A 23,503-nucleotide genomic window follows, 5' to 3' on the forward strand; every position below is an offset into this window, starting at 1 on the left:
TTAAATTCGATCAATATAACGATTTTTAATCGTCCCGTGTAATAGGGCCCTATGTACAGAAGGGAAAAAACACAGTGCGGGGAGAGAAATTATGAGTCAGAGCTGGGTCCTTGTGAGATGGTAAAGCTGCCAATCTTATTAAAGACTAGGCTTACCATTGTTGTTCCCTGCTGCTTGTGAGATAGGTTAAAATACATAGGAGCAGCTTCATATTTGATTTACTCGACCATATATATCAAGGAATGACATAAGCAGACGTTTTTCTTATGTAAATTTGTTATTGGCATTGCTCCAATGATAAGTGGGAGGGATCCATTAATAATCTCCTCGGCCAGCAGAGAAAAACACAACACATTACCGAGAACTGGAAGACAAAATTAAAGTGTACCTGTCGTTAACATTTTTTTTATTTTTTTTTTGCAGAAATCAATAGTACAAGCGATTTTAAGAAACTTTGTAATTAGGTTTATGAGCTGAAAAATGCATTTTTATCACAAAAAAAGCAGTTTGAAGCTTTCCCCCCTGTCTTCACGGCTCTCCATGGAGAGGGGAGGGGTGAAGGGAGCTGAGGCAACGAAACAGGACAACAAAGAGGTAATTTACAGCTACATCACTCTGCTATCTCCTCTGACAGTCAGCACTGACCTCTGAATACCAGCTTTACACACTTCCACACTGTGTAATCCTTGGTTCTCTGCTCTCTGCTGGCGACTAATCTCCCCCCTCCCCTCTCCATAGGTTACACAGGGCCCGACTAATGTAAAAGAGTCGAGATTTCCTGATAATGTGCAGTGAGAGAGGAGGGAGGGGGAGGGGGAACCTGGGGAAAGTCTTTTTGAATGCAGATAATGGCATATGTGCCTAATAACCCCAATTACATCACTTTCATGCTGCCTGAACCACAAGTCTTCAGGGTGGCCCCCAGCAGCCTTGATTGATAGATCTCTCTCTGTATGGATATAAAGTAGACCAACCAAAAGATCAATACCAACAGGGCAGGCAGAGGCTAATAGGGACCACTCCTGTTGTTCAAGCAGCATGAAAGTGATGATAGGTTACCTTTAAAATGTTTCTTTTTCTGATCAACTGGTGTCAGAAAGTTATACGGATTTGATAAAAATATCAAACCTTCCAGTACTTATCAGCTGCTGTATGTCCTGCAGGAAGTGGTGTATTCTCTCCAGTCTCCAGTTCTCTCTGCTGCCACCTCTGTCCATGTCAGGAACTGTCCAGAGCAGCAGCAAATCCCCATAGAAATTGCTCCCACATTCTTCCAGCTCCCTGATGCACGAGTGATGTCACTGGGAGACGAGACAAGCTGGGAGAACACAGGAACTGCTGGGAACCGCGTTGGGCCAGGTGAGTATATGGGGTTGGGGAGGGGGGGGGGGGTAACAGGATTCAGGGGGCCCAAGAATCCTAACTATGCCACTGTAACACCACGGGTGTTGCTATTGGTTACACCCTTCGTAAAAGCCTGTGCATTAAGTGTAAAGTGGTAATGTAGCAGTACCAAAAGTTTGCCACTAGATGTCGTTGTTGTAAGTATGTATGCCTATATATTGCACAGCTGTAGGAACCAAAGGGTTATTGTTTTGTTTATGTACCACATGAGTCTGTACACTGATGAGAGTTCTTTCTTCTTACCTATCATCTCTCTCTTTACTTCTTCACACGCACTCCTCACCCACTCACAGTTCTCTTCAAGCAACCTCACGACACATTATGCAGTGTGAAGCTTCCACTAGAGAGGACAAGTCAGGGATCATCCTAACCCACGCCCTGGACCAGAGAAACACAGTGCAGAACAGTATCCACACAAAGGAAAGGAACTGATCCAGATAGAGCAAAGTTGCTAGAAGCCTATGCACTCTGTCTTGCAGCGCGGGTGTCATCAGAGAACTCTGACCACTCTGCTCATCCCAGGTAACAAGGTCTGGGGCTTGTGTCACCCTCTAAGACGAGTTACCCGACACTGGTGGGCAATAGGTGGTGTAAAGACCAAAAGAGTCAAAACACAGGCACAAGTTTTCTCTCTACTCTCAAGTATTCTACTTATTCACCTCTGAAGTTCCGGCAGAGCACAGTACTACTTGGGTTAGGACTCTCTCGACATCTTCCTCTCTACTCTTCTGATCCTCTTTTCTACCTCATCACGCAACTCAGTCAGTACAGCTGTATCATTCCTTCTACTCTCAGTACAGATCTGGACTCTAAAGTATCAAGTAACTTATCAAGTGTAAAGTATTGTATCAAGGCAAAGTTATATTATCTGCTGCCTATATCAAGTGTCTTCACAGTAAACCAGATTATATTTATGCTACAGGGACTCTGTGATTCTTCATTAAAGGGGTAGTGCGGTGCTAAAAAATTATTCACAGAGTAACACACATTACAAAGTTATACAACTTTGTAATGTATGTTATGTCTGTGAATCGCCCCCTTCCCGTGTCCCACCACCCCCACCCGTGTACCGGGAAGTGTGTGGTGCATTATACATTACCTGATCCGTGTCAAGGGCCGTCCGCCATTTTGTGCCAAACGTCATCTCCGCCGCGTTAGAAACTGTGCTCAGCCGCGATTGCCACAAAATGGCGGACGGCCCTCGACACGGATCAGGTAATGTATAATGCACCACACACTTCCGGGTACACGGGCGGGGGTGGTGGGACACGGGAAGGGGGCGTTTCACAGACATAACATACATTACAAAGTTGTATAACTTTGTAATGTGTGTTATTCTGTGAATAATTATTTAGCGTCGCACTACCCCTTTAAGCACCGACACAGCAAAACACATTCCTTGTGTCATCTCCCCTTTCTGTGCTTGGCAGTACCAATAGTCCGGGTGGGTCAATACTCCACTCTGGACCACCGTGATAATTGCCCAAGGGACCCACACGCAACCCGGCAGGTCACTGTTCACAGGGAAACAAGGTATAGCCAGCCCACTAAAACAAAAGCAGATGTGCCACCTTACCTGTGTGCCCAACTGCCAAACTACCACCGGGCAAGGCTATATCTCGGCCAACCACCACAGAACTGGAGTCATACCTCACCATCTGACAAGTGACCGTCCGCTTCTCCACACAGGGGGTCACCACATAGCCATACAATGCTTTGTTTGCCATGTGGTGGCACGGTTCCCAATAGATTTTATAAATAGACAACCCCCTTTAAAGGGATTATACAAGATTAGAAAAAACACAGCTAATTTTTTGCAAAAAAAAGGCGCCACCCCTGTCCTCAGGTTGTACTGAGGACAGGAGTGGTGCTGCTTCTGGAAGAAAGCGGACATGTTTTCTAAGCCTGGATAACCCCTTAATCCCATTCTCATATCAACAGAATATTATTTACTTTGTGAACCTTATAGTTCTAATTCGGAACCTTTTATCAGAAGGAAATGACCTTTTAATCCTGGCACCTGCGCACACATACACACATCCACCCACACACACACACCTTCAGGTTTACCATAGACTATACTGTAACCAGGAAATGAAAGTCTTCTCTCGCTTGCAGATGGTTGATACCAGGATCTAATAAAAGGAACGCTCTTTTAGATCTTAATATCAAAATATACAGGTTTGATACCGAAAAACTAATCAAAATGCTGAAATAAAATAGAAAAGCCAGAAACGCAGAGCATGTTATTAAAGTTGCTGCACTATCCCCCGGGCCCCCCTCTGGGGTGTACGTCATCCATACTGAAGAGCCTTTTTATTTTCTGTAATGTAGGTGGTTATGAATAGATGTTCATAGTTTAGCGAATGTACCACTTTGATTAGTAAAAAAACTATTTCATGTGAGTACATCCCAGTGACGCTATCCATTTTTTAAACCCCCACTCGGTTGCCGCTGTCTGCGCCAGTTTCTGATATGCAAGTTGGGCCGCTTTATGCACTGGAGGAGGGCCCAGTGTACAGATATCCCCTCCATCACAATCCAGTCTGACCACATAAAATTAGTTTAAAACAAATTAAAGTTAGTAAAAAAAAAAAAAATGTCATACCACTTTGTTGGCGCCAGCACATATATCCCCGTTGCACATTCCTTTTTTTAAACCGCCGCCCAGTTCCCTCCATCTGAGACAGTTTTTGATATGCAAATCAGGCTCCTCTATGTACTGGAGGTGGGCCAGGCGCCCCTGGTGTACGGATGTCCCCTCTGTGACACAGGATTCTGATAGAGGCGCATCACGGAGAAAAGGGGATATCAGTACACTGGGGGCACCGGGCCCTTCTCCAGTGCATACAGCCGAATTTGCATATCAGAAACTAGCGCAGATGGCGGGAACCCAACGGTGGTTTAAAAAATGGACTGTTGCGCTGGAATATATGTGCCGGCGCCAACAAGTAGTATGAAAATTACTTTTTTTTTTTTTTTTTTACTAGTCAATGTGGTATAATTGCTTTAAAAGTATATAGTGTGCAGAAGACTTTACGCTGCGACGGTCTGCAGGCCATTGCTCTGTGTAATAGGGCTCCTCCCCCCCCCCCCCCGCTCCTCCCCACTCGATGTCTGTGCGTGCAATCTACATGCATACCCCCTTACAAAAATTTTGTGTTTTTACTTTGAGTATATAGATGTGGTTTTGTCATGTTTATAACTAGATATAATATGATTATACCGTCTAGATACCTAGGTCCACCAGTGGAACTGATCCTGGGTGGCCACCAATGAAGAGCCTAAGGGTCCTATTCCATGGGCCACGGAGGGCCCGATCAACGATGTAAACTGGGCCTATTCCACGGCCCGATGATCGTTGAGCGAGGGCTGCAGGGACATCATACATTACCTGTCCAGGCTTCTTCTCCGCGCTGTCTTCATCCCCGGGTCCCGCGCTCTATCTTCAGAATGGCCGGTCAGCTGACAGGCCACACTCAGCCAATCACAGGCCGCGGCGGTCCCAGCCTGTGATTGGCTGAGCGCTCCGTCAGCTGACCGGCCATTCTGAAGATAGAGAGCGCGGGACCCGGGGATGAAGACAGCGCGGAGAAGAAGCCTGGACAGGTAATGTATGCTGCTGCTGCTTGTCAAATCGTTGGTTGCCCGCCGCGCACCGCTATTCAACCGTAGCGATGCACGGTGGGGGAACAATGATTTTAGGTCTGGCCCTAAATGAACAATCAGCCAATGACACGATCATCGGCTGATCGTTCTCTCTATTTCACCGAACGATAATTGGCCGAATCGGGCCAAATGGGGCCGATCCGGCCGATTATCGTTACTGTGGAATAGGGCCCTAAGGTTCCCCATCCCTGTAATAGGCCAAGTTAGATCAGCTATGAAAGCAGCGGACTGGGACTGGTAGACAGTGGAAGAGTATGGTGTCTTATAGTAGGGTCCACCATATGCAATGCTATTTTTGGCATCAAAACCATTGAAACTTCAACAGAATTCCAATGGGCAGAACCTTGTGATTAGGGGCAGTCCATTGATTGTATACCAAAAATCCTTTTAAAATGAACCTAATTAAATAATTCTTATGATAATGGACATTTGCTAGAGTTGAGCGTGCATAAATCCAATAGTTCGCCATTTGATTAATGATGGCTGAGGTTGGAAGCAGCCCTAAGGGTCCATTTACACAGAAAGATTATCTGACAGATTATCTGCCAATGATTTAAAGCCACAGCCAGGAACAGACTATAAACAGAGATCAGGTCATAAAGCAAAGCCTGAGATTCCTCCTCTTTTCAAATCCATTCCTGGCTTTGGCTTCAAATCTTTGGCAGATAATCTGTCAGATAATCTTTCTGTGTAAATGGGCCCTAAGGGTCCTATTCGACTAAGTGATTTTTCTTCGATTAACGATAAATGACCGTTTTGGCAAACAACCTGAAGTCATTCACCCAGTTACATGGAACGATTATTGTTACTTGTGATCATTCTTGTGGTCATCCTGTCCTCGCTGATCATTCGTTTCAGAGCTATTACACCTACAGAACCTATGGGAACGACCAAACGATGTGTTATTACACTGAACGATTTGTGAACGATCTAGTTTCAGGTCCAAACAAGCGATCAACCATTTCTCATTAGTCATTTAATTGTTGCCTACAATTACACTAAATAATTATTGTTTAAATACGAACGATTTTTTGAACGATAATTGTTCCAGTGTAATAGGACCCTAAGGCTGCCTGGAAAACATGGATACAGGCGTAGACCATAGGTTGTATCCATGTTTCCCTGATTCCCTAGGGCGGCATCCAACTTCTTCAGCCACCGGTAATCAAATGCCAAATGATCAGACTCTAATAAGTTCATCTCTAATATTAGCTTCATATCTGGCAGCCCACCAAAACCATCCATGTACCCTCCGACCAGTTTCTCTATAACCAACCTCCTTTGAGGAGTTTTATGGTTCTTACATTGGTTTAGTGGGTCGGACATATCACTTAAATATTTAACCCCTTCCCGTCAGTAATACATATATATACGTTCCTACTGCACATACCCCGTGCAGTAGGAATGTATATATACACTCCTGACTTCAGGGACTTACTGATGCGTGCGGGACCGTTGTACTGGACATCAGTGTGTCCGGGGCCGGAGGTAATGACAGGCAGCTGCGGTACCGCAGCTGCGTCTCATTAACCCCTTAATCTATATCGATCGCGGCGTGTAAGGTACTCAGTGACAGAACAAGCTTTTGTCACTAAGTGACAAAAGCTGCAGGGGTCCCAATCGCATGTACTGACGGGTGGGGGTAATCCTCTTACCTCGGTTCGGCGTTCTATGCATAGAGTCTGCTCTCAGGCAGGCTCTATGCATAGATTGACGATAACACTGATCTATGCTATACTATGGCATAGCATAAATCAGTACAATGATTGCATGTTTTACAGTGAAAAAAAGTGTGTACATTTTTTTTTTTAAAGTATTAAAAAAAACCTTATAAACCCCCTCCCAATAAAAGTTTAACATACCCATTATTAAATATTATATAAATAAAAAAAATATTAAAAATAAATAAACATATTACATATCATAGCCTACGGAATTTTCCCATGTATTAAAATATAACATCATTGTTCCCGCACGATGAAACGAAAAAAAAAAAAAAACCCACCAGGATTGCTAATTTAATTAAAATATATATTAAGAAAATAATTAATAAAAAGCAATCAATCACTAACATCACCAATATGATATTAATAAAAACTAGAGATCATGACGCAAAAAATGACATCTCATACAGCCCTGTAGGTGGAAAATAAAAGCGCTACGGCTCTTAGAAGGTGGGGAGGAACATTGCACTAATTTGACCTGGACATCCGGGCATCAAAGAGTGCTGTCTTGAAGGGGTTAACAAGCACATTCCCAAGGAAGATAAAGGAAAAATGTAGATTTGGGGGATCCGTCTCACATTCCGTCTTGTTTTCTGAATTTTTTTATAGTAGTATCCTATGGACCTCAATGTGTAATCCACACCAGCTGTTCTCTCTAGAGGCTGGAGATAAATAGGTAATGCATGGAAATAAATGATGTATATTGAGAAACATTGTGATATTTCAGGCACTATATATATGGACTCGTACGGGATGAAACATTTACAGAGCCGTCACTGGCGTTATCGCTGTATTGGAGGAGATTTGGGCTGTCAGGAGGAGCAGTGATCCTGTTGCTGCCGCTGAGAAACGATGTACAGTGAATGTAAAGTAGGGCAATATTTTTCATAAAAATAAATCAAAGCTGACAACCCAGGAGGGAAATAGATATCATACTATACTATAGCGCGGTAATAACACGTTCTTCTCAGATGCCCACGTTACCACTGCTTTACAGGGGCTGGGGATTCCAATGAAAAATTACCTAGAGACATAGAGATGAGGTTATAGGGCTTTAGGGGCAAATATAAATATATTGGTAAAATAGTAGTATGAAGCCATAGCTGGCCTTAAAAGGGTCTTTCCATCCGATTTAGTTATCTCCTGATTTGGTAGGGGTCCAACTGCTCAGACACCCACTAATCTTGAGATTACGGACAAAATAGCCCCAGGAACGAACATAGACAGCACGTCATGGGCAGGGGTGTAGCTAAAGGTCCTGAACCTCTATGGGTTCTGGTGCAAAAATTCAACCCCCCCCCCCCCCCCCCCCCTTAGGGTTAAGTTTCTGACCTGCCGCACAAACTGAATCTTTGGGGCAGGCGGAGACGACAAGTAAAATAAGTATTTGCATCTGTGAGCTATATAGATATTGAATGGACAGCAAGGCTCACACTCAATGTACCTTTATCCAATTGCCTTCTTGCTGGATCTGGGGGCTCAGAACCACTTTTCTATGGTGCCTTATGCCTCCTGTTTACTGTGCCTCTCATATACTGTGCCTCCCATGTAATATGCTTCTCATGGGATAACTAATAGCTGCATATAGCACCCATCACACCACAGCAACATCAGACCATGGAGTCTGTCCTACAGATATATGCATATGAAATTATTGTCTACATTGGAGACATGAGGCTTTCATATGTCTGCAGGACAGATCTCATAGTCTGTTTTGTGATTCTATGGGGGCTGTATGTAGCTATACGAAAGCCAATGAGAAGCACAGTATATGGGATACACAATATATGAGAGGCACAGTACATGTGAGACACAATATATGAGAGGTACAGTACATGGGAGGCACAATATATGAGAGGCACAGTACATGGGAGGCACAATATATGAGAGGCACAGTACATGGGAGGCACAATATATGAGAAGCACAATATATGAGAAGCACAGTACATGTGAGACACAACATATGAGAGGCACAGTACATGTGAGACACAGTACATGGGAGGCACAATATATGAGAGGCACAGTACATGTGAGACACAACATATGAGAGGCACAGTACATGTAAAACAATACATAAGAGGCACAGTACATGGGAGACACAATATATGAGAGGTACAGTACATGTGAGACACAATATATGAGGCACAGTACATGTGAGACACAATATATGAGAGGCACAGTACATGTGAGACACAATATATGAGAGGCACAGTACATGTGATACACAATATATGAGAGGCACAGTACATGTGAGACACAATATATGAGAGGCACAGTACATGTGAGACACAATATATGAGAGGCACAGTACATGTGAGACACAATATATGAGAGGTACAGTATATGGGAGGCACAATATATGAGAGGCACAGTACATGTGAGACACAATATATGAGAGGCACAGTACATGTGAGACAATATATGAGAGGTACAGTATATGGGAGGCACAATATATGAGAGGCACAGTATATAGGAGGCACAATATATGAGAGGCAAAGCACATGTGAGACACAATATATGAGAGGTACAGTACATGGGAGGCACAATATATGAGAGGCACAGTACATGGGAGGCACAATATATGAAAGGCACAGTACATAAGGAGGCATAACTAATATGCAGCTACAGCCACAACATGTCAGGTCTCAGGCCGGGTTGGAGCACACTGAGCTGAGGGGAGGAGAAAGAGACTGTTCTCCTCCTCTCCGTCTACAGACACAATGGGAAGTCGCTGGTTGGCGGGTAAGTATGCTGTGTATTCCCTTGCCCCTTACCTCCTGTCCTCACACTGTTTCTCCTTCTTTCCCCTGCTCCTAACAGCCAGCAGGCTGCTAGCTGGATCACTGGATCTGTGTGACAGACCCAGCTGCATGTAATAATGCGGTGATGGGGTGGGGGATGTTGCCTGTGGGCATCCCTTGCTGAGGAGCTCTTTTGATTCCTATAGCTATGCCTATGGGGCCATTACTGACCAATGTTTGGCAGTGTTTCCTAAGTTAACCTGAATGCTCTGCTTTTCATTACCCGTGGCTGAAGAAGTTGGATGCAGACCTAAAGCTGCCTGAAAAACATGGATAGAGCCATAGGCCGGGTTCACACATTGTATGACACCGGCCGTTCTGTGACCTGGCTGGTGTCAGTGAAGTTCATCCTGGCCGGTACTGCAGTACTGGCCGGATGAACTTCATTTGTGCTGAATTGAGATGCCGACGCATCTGTGTGCACCCGCAGACCAATTCACCATAGCACACAATGAAGAGCCGCACTCTACATTGAGTGATTTGACATGTCTGTGCGGTTGCTATTCAAAGAATAGTGGCCACACAAAACTGACATGTCAGTTTTCCGTGCGGCTGGTTGGCATCCTGGCCGGAGCGTATACTATGGGGGATCCTGCGCCGGACTTAAAAATGTCCCCGTAGCTCCAGCACTACAGAGATTTATGTACATAAATCTCGTGCACGCCGGTGTGCACGACAGGAAACCTACGCCAGCTGAGAGCTGGAGTAGGTTTTCTGCGTATCTTTGCGCGAAAACAATGATAAATCGCGCATTCCCGGCGGAAAGTGCCCATTTGCAAATATTTTATTTGCAAATCGCCCATTTGCAAATAAAATCCTTCGCAAATGGCCACTTTCCACCGAAAAAACGCATTTCGCCGCTTGATACATGTCCCCCTACGTTTATACGCTCCGGCCGGGATTCCATTTATTCAATAAAACAATTAATCACGGCCGTTGTTGCACATTGCAACAACGGCCCTGATTTATGCAAAAGATACTCTGTGTGAACATGGCCATAGCCTGTTTTCCAGGACTCCCCAGCGCTATATTCAACTTCTTCAGTCATCAGTAATGAAATGCAGAGGGTTTGGATGGACCTGAGCGTGCTTGAGGTTCACACATCTCTAGCGATGAGTGTTATTGATGAGAAGACTCCTTTAAGACTCCACATTCCTGTTATAACTTCTTTCATCAAAATTGGAATGGATCTCTGCAAAAATGGAGAAGCATTCCCAATGGAAATAACAATGTTCCAATTGTGGACAAACAAATATATTGTATTTACTGTCACACGGTGATAGCGGTTCTATACATCCTGCACATACAATTGTCGCTGTTCAATCAACCTTACCATTCAATTTTCTATGCATGAATAACAAAATGACAAATGTCTTAGCCAAGGTCACAAGGATATAGCAACTGGGTCTTCAGAGTCTCCGGCAAATCCCTGTCTGGAAGCACAGATACAATTAAGATATTCTCAGGAATGAATGTTTTACCATAATTCTCTCCTCTCTTGTTAGGCTGTATTTAGCCAAGGGGAAGATATATGACTGTATATTTTATATACATCATACTGTTGATCATTATTGTTTAAACCTGCTTAAAAATCATCGTCTGATGGTCGAGAATCGCAACGTGTAATCGTGAGTGACCGGCAGCTAAGGACACTGTAGAAATAATAAATTGTATACTTACCTATTCTCCCCCGTTGTCCTGCAACCTTTCGCCCCATGTTCCCTGCTCACCTCTGTTGCTTCTGCCTTAATCTCTTCAATGACAGGCTGCTCAGCCAATCACTGCCTGCGGCGCAGTCCCGTCTCGGTCAGTGATTGGCTGAGCCGCCTCTCAAAGAAGATACTGGGCCAGAAACATCAGAGGTGAGAGGAGAACAGTGGAGAAAGGCTGCAGGACAACAGGGGAGAATAGGTAAGTATACAGTTTATTATTTTTCATGTAAAAAGCAATGGAGCTTTTTGTAGACTCGATAAGGGAGCGCCTATATAGCAGATCGCAGTTCACTTACATTGGCAGCCAAAAAGTGGCAGCCATTTTAATGAGCCAACCCTGTACCACACCTTAAAACGATACCATAATAGTTCCCCGTGGAGCTCATATAGTATAGTATAGTATGTTACATCATGGTGATCACATATTTATTTCCACTGTGTCCTCAATGACGGTAAGAGCATACGTTTATGCGCATGAGACCTAAAACTGATCAGGTAATATTTTCATGTACAGTAGCTGGGGTAGGCCCAATTCCACTGGTGGGCCCTTGGCACCCCTACTCAGATCCTGCACATATCTTTTATATTAGGCAAAAATATGAATATTTTACTTACAGGCTATATTATTCTTTTACTAGCATGCACTGACACCTTAGAATCAGCTGACTGAGACTGAGCTTAAAGGACAACTCCCACAAAAATTTTTTTTTGCTCATTTAACACACATTACAAAGTTATATAACTTTGTAATGTGGTTAAATACCCGGCCTGGCCCCCTTCCCCCACTTTCGGACCCCCGACCCCCCACCCCGGAAGTTAAGGAATGTATACATTACCTATTACGATCGTCACGGTCCTCTTCTCCGGGGCGGCATCTGGTGACGACGACGTCAGAGCCGAGGGGCGGTCCGGGTCTTCTTCCTCCTCGGCGTCTTCATGCAAAGTGAATGGGAATGAAAAGGCTGCTGGTGCACATGCGCACCAGCAGCCTTTTCATTGGCTGGAGCGCATCACATGGCTTCCAGCTTGCTCAGCCCTGATTGGCTGAGCTTGCTGGAAGCCATGTGATGCGCTCCAGCCAATGAAAAGGCTGCCGGTGCGCAAGCGCACTGGCAGCCTTTTCCATCCCCTGGACCCGGAAGTTGGAGACATCGCTGGATGGCGGACGGCGGCGACGGAGAGGCGGACGGCGGGCGAATCGAGTGGCGATCGTCACCGGAGAGATGGTGAGTATGGTGTCTGTGTGTGTCTGTGTTTTTTTTTTTTGGGGTCCCGCGGGAGTTGTCCTTTAAAGGGGCACTCCAGCGAAAATCTTTTTCTTTCAAATCAACTGGTTTCAGAAAGTTATATAGATGTGTAAAATACTTCTATTTAAAAACCTTAAATATTTCAGTACTTATCCTCTGCTGTATGTCCTGCAGGAATGTCCTGGTGTTATGTCCTGCAGGTATGTCCTGGTGTTTTCTTTCCAGTCTGACACAGTGCTCTCTGCTGCCACCTCTGTCCATGTCAGGAACTGTCCAGAGCAGGAGAGGTTTTCTATGGGGATTTGCTCCAGTTCCTGACATGGACAGAGGTGGCAGCAGAGAGCACTGTGTCAGACTGAAACTAAAACACCACTTCCTGCAGGACATACAACAGCTGATAAGTATGGGAAGACTTAAGATTTTTAAATAGAAGTAAATTACAAATGTATATAACTTTCGGAAACCAAAATATTTTCCGGGGAGGGGTTTGAAAATGAAATAACATGCACTCACCTCCCTCGCTCCTATGCTGCCACTGGTATAATTTAACTCCATTCCCTATGTGCACTTGCTTCTGGGTTGAGAGTTGTGACATGGCAGTCCTGCTCAGCCAATCAGTGGATAAAGGGGGACACTGCTGCAAACCCTAATTGGCTGACAGGGGCTGCAACGCCTGACTTCAAAACACGGACACACTCACACAGCTGGGGATACAGCACAAGAGTCAGAGAGGTGAGTACTTGTTATTGTTTATCACCTCCTCCATTATATCTACCCTAAAATAATGATATAGAAATTAACATGGACCAGGTGGTCTCCCTCCGACAATCTGTCTGGACAACCCCTTTAACCTCAGACTTGGAAGGTCTCGTCATTAAAGACTAGTAAACCTTGAGCACTCTCGGGGTCGGTCTGAACCCGATTGTGCAGCATTTGATTACCGGTAGCCAAAGAAGTTGGATGTAGCCCTAGTATGTCCGGGAAAACAGGGATACTATTACACGGGCCCTATTACACGGGACGATTATCATGCGAAAAATCGTTATATCGTTCAAATTTAAACTATTATTCTTCTGTGTAATTGCAGGCAACGGTCGAAAAATCGTTCGTATGTCGTTGATCGTTGATTTAGATCTGAACCTAAAACCATCGTTAATCATTCGCTGTAATTCCACGTTCGTTCTCTTAAGTTCCCCATTTGTTCACTAATCGTTCAGTGTAATTGCGCATTGTTCATTGTCTTGCTGGAATCAGAAGGAATAAACGATCATAGTAACGATCGCAAAAACGATCATAACTAACGACCATCGTTCTGTGTAATATGGTGAACGGTTTCAGGTTAACGATAAACAATCCCGTTTGCGGTCGTTTATCGCTAGTCGCTCATCGTTAAAAATCGCTCCGTGTAATAGGATCCTAAGAATCTCCCCGACATATTTCTAAGACACTGTTCTCTTCTTCATCATGACTTCAACCTCATGGATCACATTAACTCATAATGATGTTATTCTATTGAGGCTTCCATCTTAGTGCTGCTATATACTTGACGTTCCAAAGCGAAGAAAACCTTGAAAGAATCTGTGAACGCTATCGTAAACGTAACCTGACATTTGTCAGGACAGGTTGCTAAATATTTGCCTCCTCCTAAGCCCATATCGATACACATCACCTAGGAATATTTGGGTGAAGTGCAAAGTCAAAATCCTCCTGTCAGGAGCCTGCTCCCGGCCCCGATGTGACCGCATCTCTAATCATCTTACACATTGGGAGGTTGTCTGGGAGCATCTCAAGCTGAGCGCAGACAGTCTCTGCACCGGAGGAATCAACCGGCGACAGGAAATGAATAGCTGAGTGAACACAAGACAAGACTGACAGATATACACATCCCTAACTCCGGCTGATGTGATGGGGAGCGATTGGAAGAACTCTACTCTCAGGTCTGCGGTGCTGCTGGATTAACCCAAAAAAAAAAGCAAGATTTGTGCTTTATTGGTCTGCACATATTCTTATATAATGGCGCGTTCCCATTTTATCCCAGATTGCAGACAATCTGGGGAACTCAGGCAATGCACTATGCTTGTAAAAAAAAAAAAGCAAATGTGACAAGAGAATATATTGCATATTTAATCTGGTGCTGCATTAAAAATCTGTGAAGTTCTAACACATTTCCTTCCCTGTATCCGGCTCTATTCCTGCTCGCGATATAGTCGGGTTTATGTAAACATCGAGTGTAGGTTATTGTCGAAATGGATGGGTCTGTTGCATTGTGGGTGAAGATTCATTTTGGACTTGGACTCTTGTATAGGCTAAATGATCAAATACATGTAAGGAAAATAAAAAATAAAAAAATTCCATGGGGGGGATTTATATGTGCTGGAAATCAAGGACTCTATAAGTGGGATGGATTGTTGATGCTATGAGTTATACTTATTGTAGTACAGGTTACATTGTGAAACATTTGTGAGAGAAGAAAGAATCTGTATTGGAGCATAATATATCCATGGAGTCCAATATCACAATATGGAATAGAGCCTCACACCATCTCCATCTTTAGAATATGGAAAGCTCAAAGGTATTTTGGTCTTCAGTCCTATGCCTGTGTGTTATCCTAATGTATACACATAGGGATGCCACAATACACTGACAATGCATACAGCTAATTCTCAGTATGCAGGTAATGCACATAGTCATGTCAAAGCATAAAGATAGTGTACACAGTCAAGGGATAATTAAGTTACAGTACTTAAATTAGTCATAAGGTATCATAGTATTGGGATAATGCACACAGTAATGTCACAGTACAGGGATAATACACAGTGATGTCACAGTAGTGGAATAATGCACACAGTGATGTCACAGTACAGGGATAATACACAGTGATGTCACAGTAGTGGAATAATGCACACAGTGATGTCACAGTACAGGGATAATACACAGTGATGTCACAGTAGTGGAATAATGTACACAGTGATGTCACAGTACAGGGATAATACACAGTGATGTCACAGTAGTGGAATAATGCACACAGTGATGTCACAGTAGATATATAATGCACCCAGTGATGTCACAGTAGTGGAATAATGCACACAGTGATGTCACAGTACAGGGATAATACACAGCGATGTCACAATAGTGGAATAATGCACACAGTGATGTCACAGTAGATAGATAATGTACACAGTGATGTCACAGTAGTGGAATAATGCACACAGCGATGTCACAGTAGATAGATAATGCACCCAGTGATGTCACAGTAGTGGAATAATGCACACAGTGATGTCACAGTAGATATATAATGCACACAGTGATGTCACAGTAGATAGATAATGCACCCTGTGATTTCACAGTAGATATATAATGCACCCTGTGATGTTACAGTAGATAGATAATGCACACAGTGATATCACAGTAGATAGATAATGTACATAGTGATGTCACAGTAGATAGATAATGCACCCAGTGATGTCACAGTAGTGGAATAATGCACACAGTGATGTCACAGTAGATATATAATGCACACAGTGATGTCACAGTAGATAGATAATGCACCCTGTGATTTCACAGTAGATATATAATGCACCCTGTGATGTCACAGTAGATAGATAATGCACACAATGATGTCACAGTAGATAGATAATGCACCCAGTGATGTCACAGAAGTGGAATAATACACACAGTGATGTCACAGAAGTGGAATAATACACACAGTGATGTCACAGTAGATATATAATGCACACAGTGATATCACAGTAGATAGATAATGCACACAATGATGTCACAGTAGATATATAATGCACACAGTGATATCACAGTAGATAGATAATGCACACAATGATGTCACAGTAGATATATAATGCACACAGTGATGTCACAGTAGATAGATAATGCACCCTGTGATGTCACAGTAGATAGATAATGCACACAGTGGTGTCACAGTACAAGGATAATACATACTGATGTCACAGTAGTGGAATAATTCACACAGTGATGTGACAGTACAGCCATAATGATAGCATGAGCACTGGAGTAAGATATATAAACTGCCTTTATGTAGGTGGTTGTAATAGAGGAAAGCCATAAAAAATATGCCAAATTATAGATATACAAAATTATGTTAAAGTACATGGATGATGCACACGGTGATGTCACATTACAGGGAGAATGATGATACGTATGAGTGTAGGACATACACTATGCAGATGGTGTATTAGAGGAAAGAGAAAAAAAATGTAGGCAAGGATATACACAATGATGTCAGAATGCACACAGCAATGTCACATTACATGGATTACAGACAAGATCATACCGGCCGAATCATCTTCATTTCCTCTAAGTCTGGATGCGAGCGCATCCGTGTGCGCCCACATCCGAATTTGCCACTGCACACAATGGAGCGTGCGGCCGGAGTCGCACGCTCCATTGTGTGAACTGACAGGTTTTCTGCGTCCGCTGTTCACTGGATAGTGGCCACAAAAAACTGACATGTCAGTTTCTCGCGGCGCCACTAGGGATCCCAATCGGAGTATATACTATGTATATACACTCCGGACAGAATTCCATAGACGGCAGCACTACGTAAGTTGTAAATCGTCAACAACGGCTGTGATTACTACGGAACTTACGTAGTGTGAATATAGCCTGATAATGCACACAGCAATGTCAGATTACAGGGACAATGCCTAGAGTAATATCATGGAGGGTATTTGTCAAAGTCTAAGAAAAATAGACCAAAACGGTTTGACTGTATCTTTATGTAAATGAGTAAAGCGGTAAGTGCAGAATGGGCATCTTGGGAACGGATGAATGGTGAAAGCCCAGACAACTGGGGGGATTTCTACTCCTCTCATAAACCCTTTATGAAGTAGTGTTTGGGGGCTTTTCACTCGAGAACTCCCCTGCTGTTTTCTGACCCATTTTGGTCTTTTGAGTCGACGCGCTATTTAAATTTACTGTCAAAAATGCCGGTATATTACTGATTCTGCTAGAAGTAGCAGCGTTCTCTATGCAGGTGCAACTTTATATGAGCAATCTAAATGAATGTAATGTTTTTCCATTAAAGCATGTGTACTGGAGGGAACTTTTTTAAAGGGAACTAGTTAAAGGGAACCCGTCACCATGAAACTGCTACCTAAGCTATTGGCATCATGTTATAGAGCAGAAGGAGCTGAGCGGATTGATATATATATATATATATTTATGGGAAAAGATTCATTATAACTTATAATTGAGTCCATTGAGTGACACCGCCCACTGGACTCCTTAGCACAGTCCATTTCAATTAACATTTTACAAGTTATACTGAATCTTTTCCCATAAAGATATATATGTATCTGCTCAGCTCCTTCTGCTCTATAACATGATGGCCATAGATAAGATAGAATTGTCTTGGTGACAGGCTCCCTTTAAATGGAGATGACATCCGTAAAGGGTTTGAGGCTATGTGACCCTTAGGGTGGTATTACACAGAACCATTATCGTTCGAAAAATTGTTAAATCGTTCTGATTTGAATAATAATCGTTTAGTGTAATAGCAGACGACAATTAAATGACCAAGGAGAAGTCGTTGGTCGTTTAATAGAATTTGGACCTATTTTTATCGTTGATCTTTGCAAATCATTTGCATGTAATAAGACGCCGTTTGGTCGTTCGCAGAAGTGATGACAGGACGACTGCAAAGGTAACGATCATCGCTCCGTGTAATTGGGTGAACGATTTCAGGTCGTTCGCCATAGCGGTCGTTTAAGATTGTTTATCTTTAATTGTTGGTCATTTCAGAATGTGATACTGGTTGCTGAAGAAGTTGGATGCAGCCCTAGGGAGTCCTGGAAAACATGGATACAGCCATAGGCCATAGACTGTATCCATGGTTACCAGGACTCCCTAGGGCTGCATCCAACTTCTCCAGCCACCGGTAATCAAATGCCGATTGGTCGGATGCGAGCACGCTGGAGTTATGCTCATCTCTAGTGGTTTGTAACCAATATAGAACAAGGTACTGTAGGAAGAAATCTTGGTAACATGAACCTTACTACTATGGTTTAAAGTGTCACTGTCGTGAATTTTTTTTTTGCAGAAATCAATAGTCCAGGCGATTTTAAGAAACTTTGTAATTGGGTTTATTATCCGAAAAATGCATTTTTATCATGAAAAAGCAGTTTGAAGCTCTCCCCCCTGTCTTCATGGTTCTCTATGGAGAGAGCTAAAGAAAAGACCAAAACAGGACAACAAAGAGTTAATCTACAAATCCCTCACCTGATATCTCTTGGGACCATCACCAGTGACCTGTCTGACCTCGGATTACAGCTGTCACCCAGCTCCCTGCCTGTAATCCTCTGTTATCTGCTTTCTGCTGCCGGCTAACTCCCTCCTTCCTCCTCCCCCCTCCCCTCTCCCTAGAGCAGACAGGGGACGTCTCCTGCAACAAGTCACAGTTTTCAGATTTTTCAGAGTGGATGAAAAAGAGGAAGGAGGGGGGGACCTGGGAAAAGGCTTTTTACATGCAGATAATGGCAGATTTGGCTAATAAACCCAATTACAAAGTTTCTTAAAATCGCCTGGACTATTGATTTCTGCAAAAAAAAAAAAAATACGACAGTGACTCTTTAAGGTTGTCTGCTAAGCATATGTTTCTGTAAGTGATGCTCCACAGTCTAGAGCATGAACTTCATGATACTGCTCCTCAAAAACTTTGAGAACAAGTAATAGGGGGAGATTTATCAAACATGGTGTAAAGTGAAACTGGCTCAGTTGCCCCTAGCAACCAATCAGATTCCACCTTTCATTCCTCACAGACTCTTTGGAAAATGAAAGGTGGAATCTGATTGGTTGCTAGGGGCAACTGAGCCAGTTTCACTTTACACCATGTTGGATAAATCTCCCTCTAAATATCTGGTATTTATACTTACAGTGAAGTCCTGCAAAACCCTTTTAAAAGGGGTTGTTTTACAGCAGATGAGTCGAAGTCGCAGCCCTCCAGCTGTTGCAAAACTACAATTCCCATCATGCCTGAACAGCCAAAGTCAAACCACAATTCCCACCAAAGCTTTAGTTTTGCAACAGCTGGAGGGCTGGAAGTTATTAGAGTCAGGTCTTTTAGAGCTCTGCACCCACCTGGCACTATAAGTCCCTGTTCACACAGAGCAGTCCTACCCTTACACCTGACTAAATGTTTGGATGGCCCATCTTCCAGCTAAATGGTATATTGGTTTGAGTTATGGTGCGTTTACACGGGCAGATTTATCTGACAGCTTTTTGAAGCCAAAGCCAGGAACAGACCATAAACAGGGAATGGGTCATAAAGGAAGGATTGAGATTTCTCCTCTTTTCAAATCCATTCCTGGTTTTTGCTTCCAAAATCTGTCAGATAAATCTGCCAGTGTAAACGCACCATGACACTGCAACATGTATAATCAAGCCTGGGGGCTAATGTATACCTCCTATTCTGTAAACAATATCAGGTTGTGATATACAATCATGTAGAATATATATATATATATATATATATATATATATATATATATATATATGTATATATAATATGTATGTAGTTTATGTTTATATATATATATATATATATATATATATATATATATATATAGTTATATAATATGCATGTAGTGTATATATATATATATATATATATATATATTTTAATTGTATATGTTATTTAACATATAATATACAATATCCATATTATATGCGATGCATAATACAATATATCTATATACATAGGGGCTTCATTGATAAGACTTTATATTCAAGATGGTTCCACTGGAGGAGCAGATCATAATATATATATATATATATATATATATATATATATATATATATATAAATAATGGGTATGTGATAGCTGTATGTATGATGCAGATGGGACAGAAGAAGGATAGATAAGTTATATACTACTTTGCACTATACCTGCATTTAATTCCTTCATTTATATAGCACCAGCTTATTCATTGGGTCCCTGTCCCCATTAGGACTCACAACCTGAATCCACCTATCTGTATGTTATAGGAGTAAAGCCCAGACAAACATAGGGGGGAGAACATACAAACTCTTTGCAGATTTTGCCCTTGGTGGGATGTAACACTCAGGACGCCATCGCTGCAAGGTAACAGTTCTAACCACTGAGCCGCCGTGCTGATACGACATCAGGGAACTGCATTGCTAGCAATTCTATTAGTAATGGTAATGCAACCATGGAGGAGGGCATTTTTCCGTCCGCAGGCTGCTCCCCCTGTTTCGCTTTAGTCTTGATCCTTTTGTAGGTTGCCAACTACTTTCTCATATATAGTAGTAGTAGATACTTGGAACAGACTTCCAGCAGATGTGGTAGTTAACTCTACAATAACTGAATTGCAGGGTCCTGAGACTCATCCACTCTTGGGCTAGGTTCACACTATGTAACAATGACGGACGTTATTTGCACAATGACGTCCATCGTTATGAAAGATGGCCGTCATTTTTACCTAGACCTGTACTATAGTCCATGTTGGTGGCATGATATAGCTTCTACTATAGCTCGGACACCTTTTTCTGTGCACTACAATGCAATCTCATAAACTTTTATTAAAGTTAGTAAAAACTATGACGCAACGTAACAATGGCGGCACTTTATCACCTGAATGAGTTACCTGCTGGATAGCATAGAAGCAGATGATATGTATGGAGGAAGCTACGTAGCCTGTCTATATAGGAGTCCTATAGTGACAATACATGGGCTCTTACCTTGATAAGCTTGCATCTTATCTGAGCAGAGACCATATGGCTATTCCTTAAGTTGCCCACTCTGAACATCAAACACAGTTTGCCGTCACGTTGGGAAATGACAGCGTTCTGGCTGAACATCAGAGTCTCGGCTCTCTTCTTTGGCTGTGACATCTTTATAAACATACAGCCTATAAGGAAAGCATCCACGATAGATCCCAGCAAAGACTGAAACAAAAAGAGGATGATCCCTTCGGGGCATTTCTCGGTGATGTACCTAAAACCGTACCCAATGGTAGCTTCTGTCTCTATAAAGAAGAGGAAGGCTGAGGGGAAGTTGTAGACATTGGCCACACATGGAGTATAGTTGTCATCGTGCGGTCTATTAATGTCCCCTCGGATATAGGCGATAATCCACCACATGGAAGCCATGACCAACCAAGCCACCGTGTACGTCAAAATGAATATGAGCAGGTTCCATCTCCATTTCAGGTCCACCAAGGTGGTGAAGAGGTCCGACAGGTAGCGACTGGTCTCGCCGCCCAGGTTCCCGTGTTGAACGTTGCATCGTCCATTCTTGTCCACAAACCTCTGTCTTTTTCTTTTGACAGAAGGAAAGAATCCCCCTCCCACCGTGGTCGTTACCACATGGTATTCTTCACCAAATTTCCTCCTCAGCGCTGACATCTTTTATTACGAACCGATAGTAACGTCCGCCGAAAAAAGTTTCTTTTTTTTTTTCCTTTCGTCAACCCTGGAGGCAATTCCTACTCGTCTTCATCTCTAGAACTGGTGGTGCAGTAGTGGGTTACCGGGCATAGACTTTGGGAGCAATCTGTCGATGAATCGCCCCGTTTAGTCTGGCTGGTTGCTTATCCCTTTAGCTGAATGCTCTGACTGTGTGCATGGAATAGAAAGATACCGTTCACAGCCTGTTCAAGAGAGCGCAATGTGGACGTGTTCTGTGTGCTCGCCTGAAGCCAATCATTGGAATCCTATTACAAAAAGTAATCATTCGCTGTGGCAGCTGCTGGCCACTAGGTGGTGCTCTAGATAAAGCTATCTTCAAGGGACTGCGCTCACAAAGAAAGCAATGGCTAAAGCCTTTAAAAAAATCATACTAAACAATGGAGACGTAAAGAATCTATCGGAGCCTTGCACAAGTTTAATTTTTTTTTAACATAAAAAAATTCCAATAGTATGCACATACATTAGATAAGGGATAGGGAACCTTGGCTTTCCAGCTTTTGCAAAACTACAACCCCCATCATGCTTTACCCCTGCAATAGATGAACGTTGGCTAAGCCCCCAATTTCAAGAACAGTCTATGTAGAGGCAGCCTGACAGTATCAAAAAGTATCATGCATGTTAGAGTTCAGCCTACCCAATGCTTCATACCCCAGAGGAGAGAGGAGTCCTGCAGCTGCTTACCCCCACTCCCTGCTGGAATAAGCGTGTACTGTATGCTCATGCTATCCAGTCGTGCATGTTCGGGGGAGATGTCTGACACCTATCTCGTGTATACGGTTAGCATTAGTTATCCACATAATACATGATCAAATGAGTTCGCATTTTGTTTGTTTACAAAGATTTGTTACATATTGTATCAAAATGCCGCTTTTCCCTGAAAATATATTACTATATCAATATATATTTTTGCTCCCAAATATGCGCTAGGTCTTATTTTCAGGGGATGTCTTATTTTTCCATTTAGAAGAATTCACGTCACATGCACAGCAGGGAAAGAGTACGGTATGGCAGCTTCCGGCCACCAGAGGGAGCTCACCACAGCACACTTGTACAGCACAGCATGGACAGAGTACAGTATGGTGGTTTCCAACCACCAGGGGGACCTCACCAGAGCACACTTCTACAGCACAGCAGGGACAGTGTATGGTATGGAGGCTTCCGGCCACCTAGGGGAGCTCACCACAGCACTGTTGTACAGTACAGCAGGGACAGCGTACAGTACGACAGCTTCTGACCACCAGGGGGACCTCACCAGAGCACACTTCTACAGCACAGCAGGGACAGCGTATGGTATGGAGGCTTCCGGCCACTAGGGGGAGCTCACCACAGCACACTTGTTCAGCACAGCAAGGACACAGTGTACGGTATGGTAGCTTCTGACCACCAGAGGGAGCTCACCACAGCACATTCATACAGCACAGCAGGGACAGTATACGGTATGGTGACTGTGTGCAGCTCTACATCTGGCGGTAGGGGACATCAGGGTT

The 23,503-nt window shown here is 43.2% G+C and overlaps 1 protein-coding gene across 1 annotated transcript in view; it reads right to left on the reverse strand.

Annotated features, from left to right (window-relative positions):
* LOC138771777 (G protein-activated inward rectifier potassium channel 1-like) overlaps window positions 1–22,158 on the reverse strand; it is a 35,509-nt gene extending 13,351 nt beyond the window's left edge. Inside the window, exon 1 of the mRNA XM_069951768.1 lies at window positions 21,288–22,158. Coding sequence (XP_069807869.1) covers window positions 21,288–21,953 — 666 coding nt within the window. The 5' untranslated portion in view covers window positions 21,954–22,158. The remainder of the gene's footprint in view (window positions 1–21,287) is intronic.
* Window positions 22,159–23,503: the final 1,345 nt, after the last annotated feature.

The sequence above is a fragment of the Dendropsophus ebraccatus genome, chromosome 14 (assembly GCF_027789765.1).
Source record: "Dendropsophus ebraccatus isolate aDenEbr1 chromosome 14, aDenEbr1.pat, whole genome shotgun sequence".
NCBI classification, from domain to species: domain Eukaryota; kingdom Metazoa; phylum Chordata; class Amphibia; order Anura; family Hylidae; genus Dendropsophus; species Dendropsophus ebraccatus.